Source organism: Hemiscyllium ocellatum, chromosome 33 (assembly GCF_020745735.1).
Source record: "Hemiscyllium ocellatum isolate sHemOce1 chromosome 33, sHemOce1.pat.X.cur, whole genome shotgun sequence".
Classification (NCBI taxonomy): Eukaryota; Metazoa; Chordata; class Chondrichthyes; order Orectolobiformes; family Hemiscylliidae; genus Hemiscyllium; species Hemiscyllium ocellatum.
In genome coordinates this window covers 24,220,984-24,242,653 of record NC_083433.1, presented here as the reverse complement: position 1 = coordinate 24,242,653, position 21,670 = coordinate 24,220,984, and the positions used below count along the sequence as shown (strand labels likewise).

The 21,670-nt window shown below is 39.6% G+C and overlaps 1 protein-coding gene across 1 annotated transcript in view; it reads left to right on the top strand.

The window, feature by feature from the left end:
• Positions 1-20,694, top strand: part of srebf2 (sterol regulatory element binding transcription factor 2) — a 78,392-nt gene extending 57,698 nt beyond the window's left edge. Inside the window, exons 11-19 of the mRNA XM_060849643.1 lie at positions 1,154-1,320; positions 3,310-3,460; positions 4,714-4,807; positions 6,211-6,320; positions 6,716-6,848; positions 7,788-7,956; positions 14,610-14,795; positions 17,395-17,506; positions 18,364-20,694. Coding sequence (XP_060705626.1) covers positions 1,154-1,320; positions 3,310-3,460; positions 4,714-4,807; positions 6,211-6,320; positions 6,716-6,848; positions 7,788-7,956; positions 14,610-14,795; positions 17,395-17,506; positions 18,364-18,584 — 1,343 coding nt within the window. The 3' untranslated portion in view covers positions 18,585-20,694. The remainder of the gene's footprint in view (positions 1-1,153; positions 1,321-3,309; positions 3,461-4,713; positions 4,808-6,210; positions 6,321-6,715; positions 6,849-7,787; positions 7,957-14,609; positions 14,796-17,394; positions 17,507-18,363) is intronic.
• The last annotated feature ends 976 nt before the right edge of the window (positions 20,695-21,670 follow it).

Genomic DNA, 21,670 nt, shown 5'->3' with positions numbered 1-21,670 from the left:
AGAAAAGGGTTGGAAGATTACCTGGGATAGGCAGGAATATGGATTTGAGGTTATAGTTACAGCTGTGTGATCTTGTTGAATTCTGAAAGCGACTTAAGGAACTGAATGCCTTTTGCCTCTTCCTCCTCCTGATTTATATGCTCCTATGATTCCATCTCCTGGTCTGAGATGATTAGTATGTTTAAAAGGAGTGGAATGTGGACAATATTTGTGAAGAGTGACGGTGTTATGGGTGTGAGATGGCACAAAGCAGAGTGTGAACGTTGTTGCTTGGATGGGTTTGTGAGGAGGTGTTTTGAGAGAATGATTGAAGCTGTAAGGTGTACTGTTCTGAAGATTGTTATGCATCAGAATGCTGGGGAAGTCGATACGAAACTTCACAGCTGGAAGTATTTTACCACCCTCCTTTTCCTGTTCTCCCAAGGTCGTTAAACCACTAGGGGCATTGTATCGAGACTGCAAAGTTCCTACATCTACTGCTGTGGCCCTTTCATCCATTCCTGCTTAGTTGGAGAGGTTTACCTCTTCCTGTTTCATGAGTGAGCATTACCTTAATCAATCTGCACAGTTCTTCTCACAGCAGAATCTCCTGAGTAAGAATCAGAGATCTGAAGAACTGCTGTCTTAGGTCTCCTTTCCCTACCTCTGCTTCTGAAGTCATAGAGCCACTGTCTTGTGGGCCATTAGAAACCCTATTATGGGCGTGAAGAGATGTAGTATGACCACTGAATTGGAAAGGAGGCAATGAGTGCGGACCTTGGGTGAGGATTTTTTACCTTTTACCTCAGGCCAGATTCTTCTGAGGAGAAGCTGACTCAACTCTGCAAAAATTTTGGAGAGATACGATCCACTAATAGAGCTGACCAGGTCAGCAATTTCCACAGCGAGGAAAATCAGGAATGAGAATGGGAATTCTGAAATCAGGTCCCATCCACCCCTGTTTTTAAAAAACTCTGGCATTTTTAAAACTCTGAAAATCCAGCCCAATAAATTTGTTCTTTCACTTGTCCTTCACCTGGAAGCATTTGATCAATTAATGTTTATAGATAAAATTGTATTTCTCTGGTTCAGAAATTCCAAGTGAGGCTGAAGGATGGCATACTTAGTGCTATTGAGATGGAAATAATTTCTCTTTCTCCTGTTTTTAATGTAGATAAATTGGTGCAGAGTCCAGTGCGTGCCATAAGCCTGGCTCTGTCTGCGGTTAACCTGGCAGAATGTGCTGAGGAGAAAATCCCCCAGACCCTCATAGCAGAAATCTATATTACAGCTGCTATTTGCTTTAAAACCAACTTTGGAGGCAGACTGACTTTTTTATCGGTGAGTAGGTGCTCAGTGAGGTTATCATAGACAGGACTTGCAACTACTATTCACGTAATTCTGATGTTTAGCTTCAGGGCAGGGTATCAGTAGGAATCCAGGTATAGTAGAGTCATACAGTACAGAAACAGACCCTTTGGTCCAACTTATCCACACTGACCAGGCATCCCAATCTGATCCAGTCCCATTTGCCAGCATTTAGTCCATGTGCCTCTAAATCTTTCCTATTGATGTACCATTCCAGTTGCCTTTTAAATGTTGCAATTGTACCCACCTCTACCACTTCCCCTGGCACCTTGTTCCATACACATACCACCCCCTCCGTAAAGCAGTTATCCCTCAGGTCTGTTTCAAACCTATGCCCTCTAGTTTTGGGCTATGCATGCACGCATGCAGGCACCCGCATACAGATGCATATATCCCAGGCACAAGACTTTGGCTATTTACCTTATCTATGCCCCCAGTGATGTACTAAACCTCTGTACAATCTCCCCTCAGCCCCCTGACACTCCAGGGAGAGTTCAGCCTGTCCTTATAATTCAAACAACACCCACATCCCACCCTAAAGTCCTGGCAATATCCTTGTAAATCCTTGTAGCATCCCCTCAAGTATAACAAGATGCTTGCTGTAGAAGGGCGACCAGAATTATGCACTATTTTAAAAGTTGCCTCACCAATGTCCTGTGGAGCCGTAACATGACATCTGCCTGATCTATAAAAGCAGGTGTACCAAACACCATCTTCACTATCCTGTCTATCTGTGACTCCACCCTAAACTCCTTGTTCAGCAGTACTCCACAGGAATAGAGACTCGAAACGTCGAATTCTCTATTCCTGAGATGCTGCCTGGCCTGCTGTGCTTTGACCAGCAACACATTTGCAGCTGTGATCTCCAGCATCTGCAGACCTCATTTTTTAGTACTCCACAGGACCCTACCATTAACTATATAAGTCCTGCCCTGATTTGCCTTACCAAAATGCAACACCTCACATTTGTTTAAATTAAACTCCAACTGGTACTCCTTAACCCATAGCCCATCTGATCAAAGTCCCATTATACTCTGAGGTAACCTTCTGTGCCAGCCACTACACCACTTATTTTGGTGTCAGCTGTAAACTTACTAACCATACCTCTTTCTTTTCACATCCAAATTATTTATATAAATGATGAAAAGTAGTGGATCCAGCACTGATTCATGTGGCACATCACTGGTCACAGCATGCCAGCAGAGTTTTTAGTTGCTAATACATTTGCAGAGTTCTCGTCTGTGGCTAGTACATTTAGGTAACTGAAGGAGGCCAACCAGAAACGCAAGTCTTGCTCTGAGAGGTATTACCTCTTCTATTGGATAATGCACATTGCTTTTTTTCTGCAGTAACACTACCACAATGTTTCAAATTTATTTCCTGGCAAATATTGACTCGACCTATGTTAGCCAGAGCACCTGATATTTTGCAATCCTTCTTTCCTTTCTCAAACCCACCTTCACTCAAGCTCGGGTACAATGGGTAAAAGTTCTTAAGTATTCTATTCCTGATTGTCCATCTCTGCACATTGCAGCATTTATGCAGACACTATTGCATTTGGTTTTGATGTTCTGGAGAGTCACATGGCTTGCTAACACTGAATCTTGCTTAGACATGTTGAACCATATGCAGCTTTAGGATAGGGAACAATGTGGCAATGATAATATGGGAACCAATATGTTGTACCTTAAGCTTTCAAACTGTGGGCATGATTCTTCTCTCTGCTTGAATGCTGAGGAGAGTAAAAAGAAATATAGGATCTTGAGCACCTTTGCCTGATCTGTATTTCCTTCCCCATCTCCTGTTGGTTTTCCACCTGTCACCTGCAAATGGCAGGAAGAGCCTGGGTTCCAAGGAAATATTTTTCATCTGCCTATTGTCTGCTCAGAAGGTGCCTGTCAGGCCCCAGGAAGTAATATTGAAGTAATGGTTGTAATCTGTTTATTTCCTTTATATTTCTAGCGCTATTTCCTGCGACGAGCCCAGCGAGTCTCTGAGCCCGGCACCCGGCACTGGCTTTTCCATCCCTTGGGACGCCAGTTCTTTGTGGAATGTGATTGGTCATTTAAATCTACGCCTAGAGAAAGTCTCTTCAGCTCTCTCCGAAATCCAAGTAAGTAATGCTGAATAAGATGTCAGTACAGTACTGACTACGGTAAACTGACCACTTTGCAGTCAAGCAATCTGTCCTCCCTTTGTTTTATTGTTTTCTGCCTACATCCGTGAGTTTAGCTTCAAGATTGTTGCCTTCTCCTCAAACAGCCTATCTTCAGACTTGGGCTTCTTTCATAATATAATGTTTGTTACATATAAAGATTATTTGCTACAATACACGTTAACCAGATATACCAGGCTTTAATCTTACTGCTACATTGTTTAAAGACCATTGCATATACTACCGAATTGCACTTGGCCACTCCAAGTGCTCCTATGCACATGTTCACCTAACCTCTTTCAATCTGCTGGAATGTATAAAACACTGGTTAGGCCACAATTAGAATATGTGTTCAGTTTTAAGAATAATGTGTTTGCAGTAGAGAGAGTACAGAGGAGATTTGCTGGGATGCTGTCTAAGTTGGAGGATCTGAGCTAAAGGAAAAGATTGGATAGGATGAGCTTGGAACAAAGAAAGTTAGGGAATCTAATAGCGCTATAAAATATTGAGGATCACAGATGTGCTGAATATGAAAGCACTTAGTTCATATGTAGAGGGATTGATAGCCAGGGGCCATAGATGTAAGACAAGAGATAATTCACCTCTTGGTCTTCTAAGAATTCTTTTCATTAAGGTGATGAAAGTCAGAAACTCACTGCCTAAAAGGGTGGTTGAATGAAAAGCACTCATCATTTAAGCAATATTTACAAAGACACTGGTGTTGCCATAGCTTCCAGAGCTATGGTTAAGAGCTGGAAATTGGGATTAGTGCAGTCAGATTTTTGACCAATATGGATACAGTGGGCCAAATAGCTGCCTTCTATACTGTAAACCTTTGAGTCTATGAGAGGACATTTTGGCAAAACCTGGAACTTGAACAGTTCTTGTGGTAAATAACAGTGTAAATGGAACATAGCATATGGAAAGATAGGGTAAAATTAGACAGTGAATACCTGAGGAGAAACTGATAACTACTGAGAAAACTAGAAATCATGCTACTGATCATATTTCTGAGTCTCCTGTTGTTCCAGGAGGTGATTCTTATCAAAAACGTTTGACTTTGTTCCTTCTGTTTTAACAAGATGATCTAATTACAATACTGTCATTCCATTTAAACTAGTATGTAATCTATATCTAGTAGTCTGTGCTCGTCCTATACCTGGAGATGACCACTTATAATACAGTATGGCTTATTTATTTTTCTCTTGCAGCTGATCCAATAGCCCAGGTGAACCAGGCATTTTGTGAAAATCTGCTTGAAAGAGCTGTATACTCTCTGCTTAAGCCAGAGACTGAGGAAGCTGGGTATGTTCAAAGGCACCAGTGGTCTAATGTGCGTGTTTCAAGTGGGCTGAGCTTGGAAGTGGTATCTGATTGAGAGTTTGGTGTGTAGCGGCAAAGTTAGGACACCGTTCCCAACATTTCTAGTGGTACAAGTCATTCTGCTATAATGTACGTTTCATCAGTGCGAATTGGCTATAAAGCGATTGATGAATTGTGTATTTTGTTTGGGTAGTGTGAACTTTCTACTGAACAGGTATAGCAATTTTCTATTAGCGATCTTCTACAGCACGATTTTCTATAGCGGTTTTCTATAGCGCGAGGTTGCAGAGGAACTCAACTGTCACATTAAAGCGGAACAACCTATTACTGGTTTTATGACAAATTTCCTGATTACCTTTAAACCTATTCCCATCTAGGAGGGAGGATGATTTTGTAAATAATTACAGTTTGGCCAAGGAATGTAGCACAAGAACAATACATTTATTAAGATGCCCTGCATTTTTCAGCTTCTGTATAGGAATTAACAAAGTCAGACTATTGCTTAAAGTTATGATCCATTGTTCAGTTCTGACTTAATTCCATCATTAGTATAAGGTGTTTAGCAGGGAACTGTGATGCTGTACTTAATCTTTCCACACTAAGTAGTTCATTTGGCAGAAATTGAATGCAGCATAATGTGGGGAGGTGTGAATAGAATATGAATATGAGTAGAAAAACTGATTTTTTTTAAAAAGCTTGTAAAGATACTTAAGTGTGCTCATACAGGCAACACAGTTAGTATATAGGTACAGCAATGAGGAAGGCAAATGACACAATGGCTTTTATTACAATGGCTTTAGAATAAACAAATAAAAAAGCCTTGTTACAATTGTGCAGAACTTTGGGACTGCATTTGTAGTGCTCTGTGCATTTTGGTCTTCACATTTTAGAAAGGATATGTCTGCATTGGAGGCATGTCATCAAGTGGTGTCTGTGATGACAGGCTGAGTAAATGGGGCCTATATTCTCAAGAATTTAGAAAAGTTAGAGATGATTTCATTGAAACATCCAAGATTTTGAAGGTGCTTCAAATAAAATCAAAATATTGAGAATGCTGGAGATCTGAAATAGAAACAAATTACTGAAGAAACTAAACAGGTTTGTCAGCATCAATGGAAAGAGAAAAACTGAGTTAATGTTTTGAGTCTGATGTGACTTTTCTTTGGAACTGATTTTCTCCTCCTCATTTTGTTTTCAATAAAACACTATACACCTGAAGAAATGTTGCCTGACCTGTAAGCGGTTGCAATGTTTTCTGATTTTATTTTTCTGTATAAATCTAAGTTGTTGTAAGTAAAAATATCCTTAATCATCCTGCCAACACACACAATTCAGTTTTATTTCCATAATTTTAGTATATTAAGGATGGTGTATTGTCTTTGCAGGGAGTTCTCTAATGCCTTTGAGTACTTGCAGTTACTTAACACTTGTGCTGACACAACAAGGAATTTAACACAGGCATTTGCTATTGATGCCAGTCTGAGAACAACCACAGGTGAGGATGTAACCTGGAACAATTAGATTTTGAGGTATTTTAGCTTAACCATTGTAAATGGGCTGAAGTATTTTTTTAAAAATAAGACCAACAGTAAATGACAAAGTATTATTCTTGCCAACAAGTATACAGCTCTTTTGCAGATTATGTACATTTTTCATGAATGAAGACCTGAGCAATTAAGACATCCCGTTTTGCGTTTGAACAAGTGAAACTGCTTAAGTAAAACCAGACGACATAGAAGCCATTTGAAGTACTTGGCAGGTGTTCTTTACCCTCTTAAGTAGAAAGAATGCTTTGTATGAAAATCTAAACATGGTTTATGTGTACATGAGCATCTTCATTAGTTTAAGTAATTGCTGTGCCAGTAAATTGATCCTCCATCCTGTTGTCAGGTCCAGATCCTGTCAGTAAGTGGTGGACAGCTATTGTTATGTTTGCCGTACACTGGCTTCAGGGTGACGATTTGAAAGCTAAAGGATTGTCTACTGAAGTGGAACGAATCCCCAAGTCTCTGCAGATGTCTGAGTAAGTCAGTGCTTCTCCACGAATGGCATTCGGCTGAAGGATAATGCCTTTATGTGGTGATAAGTGTTTTGGAGACCTGAAATAATTCTCTTGCATAAAAACTAATATTATATTTGAAAGTAAAGTCCTACACCAAAGTAGTTATCACTTACCTAAATATGAAGAGGCCATTCAGCCACTAGAACCGTTTTTTGCCGTAAGGCTGATCTGAATCATAACGCCTGTAGAGACCTTGATTCTCTAGCTCTTCCTATCTTTGTTAATAAAAATCTATCAATGTCAGTTTTGAAATTTCCAATGGCTCTCAGCTTCAACAGTTATGAAGTGAGACACTTCCAGATTTCCATTATCCTTTGCAGGAAGAATAGCTTCCTGACATTACCGCTGATTGGCGCAATTCTAAGTTTGAGGCTTTTCCCCCCTTGTTCTGAACTCTCCTGCTGAAGAAGTAGTTTTTGTTGACTCTTTCAACTCCTTTAGTCTGAAACACCTCAACTAAATTATCCTTTAATCTTCTATATACAAACCTTAGCCCATATAATCTGTCTTCATATTTTAACCACTTTACCCCTGGTAGCTGGGACTGAATTCAGTTGAATCATGTTATGCCCTTGATATTTTAACATTGCTGCCCAAAAATTCGAAAATACTTTCAGGGGTTTGTAATTGTGCATATTGGCACCGCTTGCTTATCCTTGTCACATGAGGAATGATTTGTTCCCTAAATCTTGGCTTTGTGAAATGATGGCCCTGAAGGCTAAAACGTGTAAATCTTAGCACAGTGGACAGCCATTCAGTGTCATATTCTACCCTGCACTCCAGCCTGTCTATTCCACTAGAAAACAAAATGATCCAACACTAAAAGGACCTATGAATTTTGTGGTGTGTCTTTTATTACCCAAATTATTTCCTCATTGTGTCCTGCAATATTATTTCTAGAAGCCCACTGCCAAAGGCAATTCTTCACGTTTACAAGGCTATGCAAGGGAGTCTGTTGGGGAAACGTGAGGCTCATCAAGCAACATTTCTGCATTGTGAAAGGGCCAGTGGGTACCTGTGGAACACCCTGTCTGTCTCCAGCCAACATCAGGATACCACCCTGCACAAGGTATGTTATTGTTCATTGATTTCATCCTGCTCTGAGATGTAGCTTGTGTGCCAAAGCAGCAAGTTTGCATTGCCACATCATCATGCAAATCTGTTTCTACAGCAGTGGAAATTCTGCTGCTTTTGGCAAGAAAGGGCTTTATGTTCATCTTCAGGGTAGAAGTGTGCTCAGGTCTTTCAGAAAGGAGAAAGATGGTGGCCTCTGTGGTGCATTGTAGTTGCATTGCATGTGCCAGCGATGTGCAGTGTGTCTGCAGTGCAGTACAGAGGTAGACCCTGCACATCGAGAAATAACAATATTTTACAATCATTGAGGACTTCAATTTGTGTCCAATTCCACCCCTTCAACTGAAGGCCCAAAAATACATGTTGTCTAGTACAACTGTTCTGGGCATTTCGCTGCAATCACTATATTCCCAACACATTGTAAAACCACATTAAGTCTACAGCACAGAACCAGATCATTTGGCCAAACTGGTCCATGTCCATATTTACATTCCACAAGAATCTCCTCCCACTCCTGTCTGTGGGTCCTTGTATTCTTTTCTTCCTCATGTTTTTATCTAACTTTCCCAGAAATGTTCTATGTTCAATGAAATGTATTGTTCGCACCCCTGCCTCACAGCGCCAGAGACCAGGGCTCAATTCTAGCCTCGGGCACCTGTCTGTGTGGAGTTTGCACATTCTCCCTGTGTCTGCGTGGGTTTCCTTTGGGTGCTCCAGTTTCCTCCCACAGTCCAAAGACGTACAGGTTAGGTGAATTGACCATGCTAAATTATTAATAGTGTTCCGGGATGTGTAGGTTAGGTGCATTAGTTAGGAGAAATGTAAAGTAATAGGGTAGGGCAATGGGGTTGGGTGGGATATTCTTCAGAGAGTCAGTGATGACTTGTCAGGCCAAATGGCCTGTTTCCAGACTGTAAGGATTTGCTTCAACCAGTCTTTGTGGTAGCAAGTTTCATAGTCTAACCACTCTCTGGGTAAAAAGAAATCTTATGAATTTTATGTTAGATTTATGATTGACTGTCTGATATTTATGTGCCATATTTTTAGCCGCCTTCACAAGTGAAAATATCTCCTCCACGTCAACAAATGGAACACCTTCAGACTTCATAAATTTAAAGTCTATTGGGTTAACCTTCAGACTTCTCTTTTCTGGAGATAGGAGCCCCAGCATGTTTAGCCTTTCCTGAGGACCGTGTCACCAGTCCTGGTACCATTGTTATGAATTGTTCCTTACACTCCTTCCAATGCACCTCTCTTCTTCTTATCATTTCATATATCGAGATCAGAACTGTGCACAAGACTCCAATGTTCATTACAGGTTTAATTTCTCCACTTTTCAATTCTATCTGTCTACATATAAACTTGCTTGGTTTGCTTATTTTAAAGAACGAATTAGCCTGTTTTGTTATTTTTAATGATTCCGTATTGAAAAAGGTGTCATAAAGATATACAGCGTGGAAACAGACCCTTCAGCCCAACTAGTCCATGCCAACCATGTTCCTAAACTAATTTAGTCTCTCTTGCTGGCATTTGGCACACATCCCTTCAAACCTTTCCTTTTCCAAATGTCTTTTAAATGTTGTAACTGTATCTGCATCCACCATTTTCTCTGGCAGTTCATTCGACATGTGAACCACACTCTGTGTAAAAATGTTGTTCCCATATCCTTTTAAAACTTTCTCCTCTCATCTTAAAAATATACCCCCCCAGTTTTGAACTCCTCTACCCGAGCGAAAAGACCCTTACTACTCACCTTATCTATGCCATTCATGATTTTATAACCCTCTGAGGTCTTATGCTCCAGTGAAAAGGGTCACAGCCTTTTTTTTTGTAACTCAAACCCTCCATTCCTGACAGCATCCTGGTAAATCTTTTCTAAACATTCTCCAATTTAATAGTATCCTTCCTTTGGCAGGGCAACCAAAACTGTGTACAGTTCTCCAGAAGAGGGCTCACTGACATCTTGTACAACCTCAACATGACATGCCTACTCCAAAACTCAACGGTCTGAGTAATGAAGGCAAGCATGCTAAACACTGCCTTAACCACCCTGTCTACCTGTGATGCAAATCTCAAAGAATTATGGACTGAACACCTGGATTTCTCTGTTCTACAATGCTATCCAGGGCCCTAATATTAATTGTATATGTCCTGTCCTTTTTTGTTTTACCAAAATGCAGTACATCACGTTTATCCCAATTAAACTCTTATCCGCTGCTCCTCAGCCCATTGACCTGACTGATTAAGCTCTCTTTGTAATCGTAGATAACTGTCTTCACTGTCCAATATACCACCAATTTTGATCTCATCCACAAACTTACTAACCAGGCCTCCTATATACTCCTCTAAATCATTCTTTATAAAGAACAAACAAAAGTGATCCAGAGTACTGATCTCTCTGGAATACTGCTGGTCACAGGCCTCTAGTCCAAAAAACAGCAGTCCACCATCACCCTCTGTCTCCTAACATCAAGCCAATTTTGTATCCAATTGACAAGCTCACCCTAAGTCCCTCGTGATTTATTAATTAGTGTATCATGTGGAACCTTGACAAAGGTTTTACTGAAGTTGATGTAAACAGTCTACTGCTCTTTTGCCTTCTAGTTGGAATTTAGACCTTGGTGATCATTGGTTTACACTGAATTCTATAAATCATCCTTCTAAATCTCTGGACCTCAAATGTGTAAATTCATCAATTAAAACATTCCTACATGGATAAAATCTATTGATACCTGGCAAGAGATCCTGGCATTGGGAGTATTCCAGAGAAGGTTAACAAGGTTGATTCCAGGTACAGAAGGATTTTCTTGATGTTGAGTGGGCTGGGTCTGTACTCGGAATTTAGAAGAAAAGGAGGCATTATTGAAACAAGATTTTTAGGAGATTTGAAAGGGTAAGTACGGAGAGGTTGTTCCCCCTTGTGAGATAGTCTAAGACCAGAGGGAATCATCTGAGTAAAGGGGTTTCTGATTTAAGACATGAGAAATTTCATCCTCTCTCAGGATGGTGGATTTGTGCAATTCTTAATACAAAGGCCTGTTGTGGCTGGGTCGTCAAGGAGCTGAGAGACAAATTTTTAATCAATAAGGGAATCAAGGTTATGGGGGAAAAGGCAAGAAAGTGGTTTTGAGAATTATCAAACCAGTCATGATCTTGTCAAATGTCAGACTCGATGGTCTGAATGCCTACTTCTGCTCCTGCATACTATGGTAAAATCAAACATTACCAAGCGATGACATTAAGTAAGGACATTTTTTGCAATCGAAGAAAATTTCGAGCATTCCTTTATGATTTTTTTTAGAACAACACTAACTTAGGAAATTTACCTCCTAATTCTCTGAAGTGACATTTAATCTGTACTTGCTGAGAATATTGGATGCCTCAAGAGTCTTTTGAAAGTTACTATTGAATCTGCTCCCATCAGCCTTTTGAGCAATATGTTCTATGACAATTTTTGATGTTTATGCTTTGCAAAAATCCTCAACCTCCTCTAAATTGTTTTACTGATGACATTAAATCTGTGTTGCCTGTTCACCACCTGTCTAGCAAATGGAAACTATTTATTCCTATCCATTCTATCAGAACTATTCATTATTTTGAATACCTCTATTACTTCTCATGTTAGCTTTTTCTGTCAGGAGAGTGATCCAGCATCTAATCTCTGCATGTAATTTAAGTCCTCATCTTAATATGTTAGTAAATCATCTCTGCATCTATCCAAGGACTTCACACCTTTTCTGTATGGCGATGCCCAGAATTAGAGAGACAACTCCAGCTGATACTGAACTAGTGCTGTATAAAGGTCAAACTTTGCTGTTGTACTCTGTGCCTAGTTATACAACAGTGATCTTGTATTGTTTTCTATTTAAACAGCCTTATCAACTTCTTTCTACAAAGCTTTGTATTTGTTTGATTCTATGCCCCATTTAAATTTGTTCCATTCATATTATTTCTTCTTCTCTCTCCCAAAATTTAAAATTACACTTCTCGGTGTTAAAATTCATCGACCACGTGTCTTCCCATTTCAAGAAAGTGAGGACTGTGGATGCTGGAGATCAGAGTCGCGAGTGTGTTGCTGGAAAAGCACAGCAGGTCAGGCAGCATCTGAGGAATAGGAGAATTGATGTTTCGGGCATAAGTCTTTCATCAGGAATTTCCTGATTTCCTCATGAAGGGCTTATGTCCGAAACATTGATTCTCCTGTTCCTCGGATGCTGCCTGACCTGCTGTGCTTTACCTGCAATGCACTCTCAATTCCAGTGCCTTCCCATTTCACTAATCTGTCTGCAACCTCCCTTGCTGTTTATTGTGTTTTGAGAGTTTTGCGCCATCTGCACAATCTAAATTATGGCCTGTATACTCTCAAATTTCAGATCATGACCTCTAAGGGACACCACTGTACACTTCCATCCAATCCAAAAAAAACTATCACCACTTCTTTCTTCTTTCTGTACCTGAGCTGACTTTGAACCCAGACCTCTAAATCCAAGGGCTTCTAATTTGCCAGTAGTGTAATATGTGGTACTGTACAAAACGACGTTTTGTTTGAAAGTCTTTGGTAAAAGATAAAAGCAGAAAATGGTGTCAGTGAATGTATCTGCAAAGATAAGTTCATCACAACTTCTGTCAAAACATGAAACAAATGTTATTTTTAAATGTCAGTCCTGCAGTGTACTTTTAGCAGGACTACTGTTAATAAATAATAAAGACAGATTGCTGAACACACTGCCACATACTGAATGAATTTCTGCTTCTCTATACTTTTTAGAACCCTGATTCCGAATAGAGGTGTGGTTGTTATTGAGAGTGCTGGATGATTTCTTTGAGTGTTACTGTAGGATCAGAGGAGGTGGAAAAATGGGTCACAGTCCTGAATACAATTAGTCTTTCTAGCCAGAAGAGTGACCTTATACATGTTTAGAAAATCATGGGGGAAATAAATAAGGTGAATGTCCAAGGTCCTTTTCAAGAATAGGGGAGTCCAAAACTAGAGGGCATAGGTTTAAGGTGAATTGGGAAAGATTTAAAAGGGAGCTGGGGGGGGCAACTTCTTCACACAGAGGGTAGTCTGTGTATGGAATGAGCTGCCAGAGGAGGTAGTGGAGGCTGGTATAATTACAACATTTAAAAAGCATCTGGATAAGTACGTGAATAAGGAAGGTTAGAGGGATATGGGCAAAACACAGGCAAATGGGATTAGTTCAGTTTAGGACACTTGTTAGCATGGCCAAGTTGGACTGAAAGGTCTGTTTCCACACTCTGACTCCAACTACAGTAGTTCTAAGTTGCACCTTATTTAATAGAATTATTGAATTTTATAATTGAGAAGAAAAATCTCAGCAAGTGTACCATCTTGTTTCATTCTGTTATCTATCCTCATTCCCTTTTTCTTTATCAAATATATATTGGTTTCCCTTTTAAAAAGTTGGTTTAAGCTTCTACAGCAGTCCAAATCCAAACAGCAATAAACTACCCTTGTCATCTTCAGTTTCCTTGGCACAGTTATGGCAAAGCTGGTGGCAAGGCATCCCCCAAAGAAAACACAATCAATTTTCCTCCTGTCCTTTTGAAGACTTGTCTGATTCCAGCATGAACTTTTTCCTTTTACTTGTATCCCGATGTGGCATCAAGAAATAATGGTTTCACACTGTGCATTTACTCACTGTCCCACTTGTAAATTAAATGAATGTTTTCTCATTAACCCTTACTAATGGTAATTGCCTAGACAAATGGACAAGCTGACTAAGATATCTTGACTATTGTATACCTAATGTTCATTGATCCACATCTAGCCCATTCAGCTTTTCAAACTAATGCTGATCTTCCTTATCAAGGCTCCAGTAACTTTATTATGGTTCAGCCTGGTCAGTTGGTAGCTATCTCACAGACCAGAAGATTGTAGTTAAGAATAAAACCAGAAATTTGCTGCCTTTACTCAGCTATGGAGAGAGAAATTAATACTTCACATCTCCACTGCAGAGACTTGAGCATTAAAACTAGGTCACTATTTCATTGTTTTGAGAGTACAGCATGCCAGAAGTGCTATTATGAAAAGTTAAATTGAGGCTTCCCTCTGCCTGTTTAGGTGGGTCTAAATGTAAAAGATTCCACAGCACTTTTGTTTGGAAGAGCAACATTTGTTCTTCAACACAGTTAGAGCTGTTTAACTAGCATTTCATATCACTGTTTGTTGTATTTTGCGAAGTGCAAATTGTCCACCACTTTTGACTGCAGAACAACAGGAGTAACACTTCAAAAGCTTTTTAACGTCTGAAAGCTTCGGATGCAGTTGAATGTGTGTTGTATTGCTAGTGTTGAATCAAAGTTTCTAGAATTTATCATATGTTTTTGCTTAAGCTGTAGTTTAAGACATATAAGTATAGAAAAACCCTAATTCCAGCTATTGACACAATTTATATTGTAATACCCTTTAACGAGAATGAACAGATTTATTTTGAGCAAGCAAGTAAATGAATCAACGCACCAGTTTGATGTAAACATTTTATATATTCAATCCACTTTGTCGGAACATGTTTTAAAAGTGAATAAGCCATTCAATGGAATGATGGATGGAAGGGTGAGTGTATGAAAACCAACTCTCACCTTTTTTGTCTGGAGATAACATTCTGTTTCTTTTCTCTTTTGTAGGCTATGCAGTTGTTGGTCTGTGACATTTTGCTTTCAATTCGTACAACCTTGTGGCAGAAGCAGGCAAGCTCCAGCCAGGTTGTGGGCGAGACATACCAAGCTTCAAGCCTAGAACTGAAAGGATTCCAACGAGACCTGAGCAGTCTCCGGAAACTTGGCCAGACATTTAAACCGGCACATCGTAAGGTAAGCAAGCTTAGCCATATTCAATGTCATCACCGTCGTTGAATTCCCACCGTTAACATCCTGGAAGTTACCACTGACCAGTAATGGAACTGGACCAGCCATATAAATACCGTGGTTATAAATCCAGATTAGAGGGTGGGAATGCTGCTCTGAATAACTCACCTCCTGTCTTTCCTGCCTGTCAACCAACTACAAAGCACAAGTCAGGAATGTAATGCAGTTCTCTCCATTTTTCTGGATGAGTATATCTTCTATAACATTCAAGAAGTTTGACACCATGCAGGCTAAAGAAGCCTGTTTTCTGACATCCAACCCACCACCTTCCACCATTTACTCCTTTCACCACTGGTGGTGGCAGCGATGTGTACAATCGACAGGATGCACTGCAGTAGCTCAACAAAACCTTCACAAAAATTCATCCAAACCAATTACTTCTATCATCTAGAAGGACAAGGGCAGGTGGTTGGAAATACCATCACCCGCAACTACTTCTCTGAGCCACATACCATCCTGACCTGGAAATATATCACTCTTCTCTCACTGTTGCTTGGTCAAAATTCTGAAATTTCCTTCCAAACCATACTGTGGGGATCCTTACACCCAAAAGCTCCAGTAGTTCAAGAACATATCACAATACCACCTTTTGCAGGGTAAATAGGGTAGGGCAATAAATGCTGGCCTAGCCAGCAATGCCAACATCCAGTGGATGAATTTTTAAAATATCTAACTAATCAAAGAAGCACATTTTTCTATATCTCACATAATACAATCAATCATCCATACATACCATACTTTCATTTTAAAAACTCTTGTTGGAATGTTATGAGATTTTGAAATGCATGTCTGTCTGCCTTTTTATACCACTAAATGCTGCGAAGGGTATATTGATGTCAAGTTGTTTCAGTGATAGCATTGCAGAAACATAGATTAATGAGTATTTGCAACAATCTAAGGGTGTCTCTAAGAGTATTTTTTTAGTTGCCTATAAATGGAATATGGGGGAAAAAGAGCAACAAAATATTTATTTTAAACCTCCATTAATTGACAGTGCAAAACTGTCCAAATGTAACAGCCCAATTTGAGTTTGAGAGTTATCATTCCACTGCTGTGACTTGACACTATTGCACAAAGTTGTCTATTGCTAAGCAGAAAATATCATTTTAGACATTATTATGGTTGAGTTTGTATAGAAAAGATGGATGGTTATTAGGGATGTCCTTCCGCATTCATGTTAGTGTTTTTAAGGAAAGCATTTTATTCATTAACACTAACCCACCTTACAAGATGGGCAGTGTGTTAAGATGTATCCACATGTCTTCACTAGGAGGAGCAATTGAACTTATAACAGACACCTTTTCTCCATCTCTTTGAACTCTGGTTTTGCACGGGCATTATCAAAATCATAAAAGTAGCATAATTGAAGGATTCTGGTGAGAAAATGCTCTTAAAGGAAGATCTCTAATCCTCTGGGGGGAGAAAAAAGTATCCGTTTGAATGTACGCCCTTCCTTCATACATAATTGAGATTAGATTACTTACAGTGTGGAAACAGGCCCTTCGGCCCAACAAGTCCACACCAACCCACCGAAGCGCAACCCACCCATATCCTTACATTTACCCCTTACCTAACACTACGGGCAATTTAGCATGGCCAATTCACCTGACCGGCACATCTTTGAACTGTGGGAGGAAACCGGAGCACCCAGAGGAAACCCACGCAGACACGGGGAGAATGTGCAAACTCCACACAGTCAGTCGCCTGAGGTGGGAATTGAACCCGGGTCTCTGGCACTGTGAGGCTGCAGTGCTAGCCACCGTGCCGCCCACTTGAGATCGTTTATCTATTCTAACTGGAGCAGAGGTGGCTGAGATGCTATATACTCAATTTTTTTTTCAAAGTTTGAGTTTTGACAGAGAGTGAATATTTCTCCTCTTTGGGGAGTCAGTAGTATGGTTGAATTCATTTGGTCAAAAGTTATGAAAGACAGTAAGTGAATTAGGCAGAGGCCATTTCAACACTTAAAGCAAACTTGGATAGATATTTGAAACTTAGAAAGCTACAAAGAAGAGAAAACACAGAACTGGAATTAGTTTTGGGTTGTTACAGCAAATAGCCAGCTTGTAAAAGAGGGTTGTCCCATGTGCTGTAAATGTAAATTTTTCTTGGTTCAATTGATAAATTTCTATATTGTCTGGTATTAGGGCATTTAATCAAAAGCTTGGTCAAAGAGGTAGTTTTTGAAGTGTGCCTTAAAAGTTGAGAGAAATAGTGAGGCACAGAGGTTTGAGAGGTTTCCCGAGTTTATGGTCTTGTGCAGCTGACAGCAATACATCAGAGGTCAAACTTGGAACAGCACAGGACATGTTTGAAGAGTTGTGAGGATAAGGAAGATCAGAGACTGGGAAGGGCAAGGATGTGAATGGATTTGAAAATGAACAGATGTGATTTTATAATAAGTGCTGCTGAGCTGAGAGCCATTTATACGTCAGGTGGGAGATGGATGAACAGGATTCAGTGCCATGTGTAGCACTCTTGTCTATCAGATTATATTTTTATTGTGTGTGTATTGCTTTTTCACATTTCCACAATTTTGTTTTAGATGTTTTTGCATGAGGCGACTGTACGATTAATGGCAGGCGCAAGCCCAACTCGAACTCACCAACTTCTGGAACACAATCTGAGGAGACGAACATCACACCCCATCCAACAAGGTAATGTATTTAGAAGCAGTAAGCCCGCTGTTAAGAGCTGGAACTGTTGGTATCTAGTCTTAGACAATCCTGAAAAGAGGTGGTATTGTTGCAGATTCTGTAGCAAAGTCATCTTCTTTTTAACACTTTTTAGTATTCTGTACACACTTTTTTTGCGTTTTCAATAATGCCTCTGACCACCTTCATTAGTATTCGATCTCCTGTTCTATTCCCATTCCCTGCTTGTGAAATGCCTTTTGACAGTTAGTTGGAGAAGTTGATAGAAAAGTAATATTTAAGTGTCAAGGAGAGAAACAAGACCATTGCCTATCTGACTGACATATCCAAAATGTTCCTTTGGGATATTTCTAATAACCCAATATCCATTTTGTTTAAGTTCCTTTGTTAAAATCTATAAAGGTTTCTTGTTCGACCACCATTACCAGAATTCAATGTTTCAAGCTGACTAGTAAGGTTTAACAAAACACACAGCTTTCCTTGGAGAGTGTATATTGCAGCTCAGTTATACAGCTGTGATCCCGCAGCCAGTGTCACACCGTTTCCCTATTTACTTGTGCTGAAAGATCATTTATAGTGACCACTTGTTTCTCACAACCTTGACTTTACATTAACAGAACTTAAATGAACAATCTTAGGTATAGAATCACACGATGGTTTGGCACATTGATCTTTGCAAAGCAAAATTTTGAGTTTGGTTTTTATTTTAATTAGGTAATACAAGAGGTAGCACAATAGGAGTTGAGTTCATAACTATCTGTACATGTTTGAAATTCCAGTAAGTGAATGCTGAAGTGCAGTATTAAGGGAGAACAGAATTCCAAAATATTTTACAGTTTTATTTCTCTTGCTGTTTGCAGGTGAATTGGATGCTCTTCCAGGCCAGAGAGAGCGAGCGACAGCCATACTCCTGGCATGCCGTCACCTTCCCCTCTCGTTTCTCTCCTCTCCCGGCCAGCGAGCAGTCATGTTGGCTGAAGCTGCACGTACTCTGGAGAAACTTGGAGACAAGCGGTCTGTCAGTGATTGCCAGCAGGTGATCATGAAACTGGGCAGTGGCACCACTATTGCAGCAAGCTGATACATGGGATGCCACACCCCAGCCTGCAGTAAATGTTTTCTACCCTCTGATCAAATCGCACTGTCATGCCTTTAAACAACCAGCACGTGTTTCTGAGCCGCAATGATTTCCTTCTGATGAATTGCAGTTTGGCAGATTCACTACAAAAGATATTTTCGTGTTCTGTCTTGTAACCAAGATCACAGTATGACTGTGCAAGTTGCTTTTCATAGATTGCTAATATCAATAGAGTAATCCAGTTTCATCTTTCACATGACCCCATCCCCTCTCTCCTATTGTCTCTATTTCTCTCTCTAATACGGATACACTACTGCAGATGACCATTCAGTTCCATTTGTCAAAGCTGCGGTTCTCAATCTGAGGGTATCAAAATTCCTATTTGCTCAATATTTTAAATAATTTATTAAACTTTTACGGCCTCATACTTTGCTCTTGAACTGTGTTAAGTCTTAGGAATGTAATTTATCATGCAAGTGTTTGGGACAGTCATTTTCTTATAGATTTCATATATATGTAAGTTACAAGAATTTTGTTTTCAAAAATCAAAAGCCCATAAAAGCCAAAAATCCCTGTCCCTTTGTTTTCCAATCCACTCTACCTAACTTCTTTCTTTCAGAATAATCTCAATACTTTGTTCAGAAATATAATGGATTCACCTTTAAACCCTAAATATACTGTCAGCTTGGTGGCCTACCTTTTGTAGATGATTATTCCACAACTTTGTTAGCCTCTGGGTAAAAAAAAATTGCACGATTGCTACTGTGTTTTAGTGAGACTATATGCTTTTTTATTGTTTCTGGTAGCTAGGATCAGTTTTATTCTTAACAGAATCAATTCACATGCTAAAGGAGGCCGACACGGTGGTTTAATGGTTAGCATTGCTGCCCCACAGTGCCAGAGACTGGTTTGATTTCAGCCTTGGGTGACTGCATGGAGTTCTCCACATGTCGGTTGGGATTCCGCAATGTGCTCCAGTTACCTCCCATAGTCAAGTGGATTGGCCATGCTAAAATAATTCGTAGTGTCCAGGGATGTGTAGGCTGGGTGGATTAGCCATGGTAAATGTGTGGATTCTATAGTGTGGGATTGTTGGTGCAGACTTGATGGGCTGATGGCCTCTTTCCACACTTTAGTGATTCAGTGATTCTAAAACAGCTCCTTCTCTTGGAAAAACTGAAAGATGTACAGTACTGATCTTCATGGAAATAGCCAAGTTCTACTTTTAATGTCTTGCTTTGTAATTTCCCTGGTAGAGGTACTTGCACACACCGATTAGATGCATTGGTTCAAATGGGGACTCTACTTCATCACGTTATGCTTCGGTTTTAATGGTAACTTTAGGCAGTTAGACTTGGTATAGGGTTGAGTGGACATTATAGAAACATTGCCTGCCTAACAAAACCAAACGCCTGGACAGTGCTTGTAATTAACAGGTACAAACCCAATTGGCAGTTAACACTTATATTGATAGATTCATTAATTTTGAAAAGATGGAACCATATTTGGTGGTTTTCATGGTATTAAACACAGGACAGGAGGATAAAATATGGTTTTAGATCCATTGGCGTTTTTTAAAGCTTTTAAATGTAATTAACACCAAAAACAAAATAGCATAAAAATATAGGAAGTCCTCCAGGTGACTTGTGGAAGCGCTCCAGTAGCTCCAACCAACAACAAAAAGGCTACAGATGCAATTTATTGCAAAATCATTTTGTTCCTGTGCTGTGTCAGTTGTATAAATTTAAAAGTAGACCCTTCTTAAGTAGTAATCATATCAAAATAGATGGTAATACGTAGTTAAGATGTAACTGCTGTTTCTCATGAGGAACAATGCAAGATTATACATAAAAGGTGGGCTCCCAGTTAAGTAGTTAAGATGGTCAGCATTCATGGTATTTAGCTTTTAGATAATTCTGACCATGATTTCTCTCTGCGTCGTTGTTGCTGTAAATATTTAGTAAGTGCAAATACCTCAGTTTATTTCCTTGTTGGACATGTGGAAATGTTTTTCTAATTATGGTTGGTGCTTTATTTAAAGGATAAGTATCAAGAATGTGTGGAATGATGTTGAAGCCTCTTCTCCAACAGAATAAAATACTTCATTACAATACTGAATGATCTGTCTGGAATTGCTTATTTTGTAACTGGAACATAAACTTTCTTTTTTAATTTCTCTGTTTATTCAAATTGTGTCACTCTCCCAATCTAAATTATTCCTTTCTGCTGTACCTGGTCTCCAGTGTTTCTCCCCATGATGAAGGTGTCATTGTTGTGCTGATGCACGAGCACCATTTCTGTTTATCCCCCAAGCTGACTGATTGGCAATTATAAACAGTAGGAGAAATAATAGAAGCTTGTAAGGTAAATACTGTAATAATAGTGGGTGATCTTCATGTAGATTGTACAAATCAATTTAGTGAAGGCAACATGAGGATGAGTTAGAGTATATTCAGGATGATAGTGATTATAAAATTGGGGTTTAGCTCAGTTGGCTGGATGGCTTATTTGTAATGCAAAGTGATGCCAACACCATGTGTTCAATTCCCTCCCCACCTGAGGTAATCACCAATGGAATCTGCTTCTTAACCTCTCCCCTTGCCTGAGGCATAGTCTCCGGCAGGCTAAATCACCACCAGTCATATCTCTTTAATGAGGGAGCAGACCTTTGGTGAGTTTACATATTATTTAACTAGTCATGAAATCATAGAATTTCACATTCAGTTTGAGGTGAGAAATGAATGTCCAAAATAGTGTCTTAAACTTAAATAAAGGCAATTGCAAAGGATATGAAGACAGAGTTGCTCAAATGGGCTGGGAAAACAAATTATTTGGTAAGCAATTTGGAGAAGTACTTCAGATGATAATTCATGACTATAGTATAGTTTGTTGAGAAAAAAAACAATATCCTAGAAGGATGTACCATCTGTGACTAACTAAAGAAGACAAGGATGGTATTCAATTGAAATGAAACTCTTGCAGACTCCTTCAACAGCACCTTCCAAACTTACGGTCTCCATCACCAAGTAGAACGAAGGCAGCAGATACATGGGAACACCATAATTTCAAGTTCCCCTCCAAGGCACATA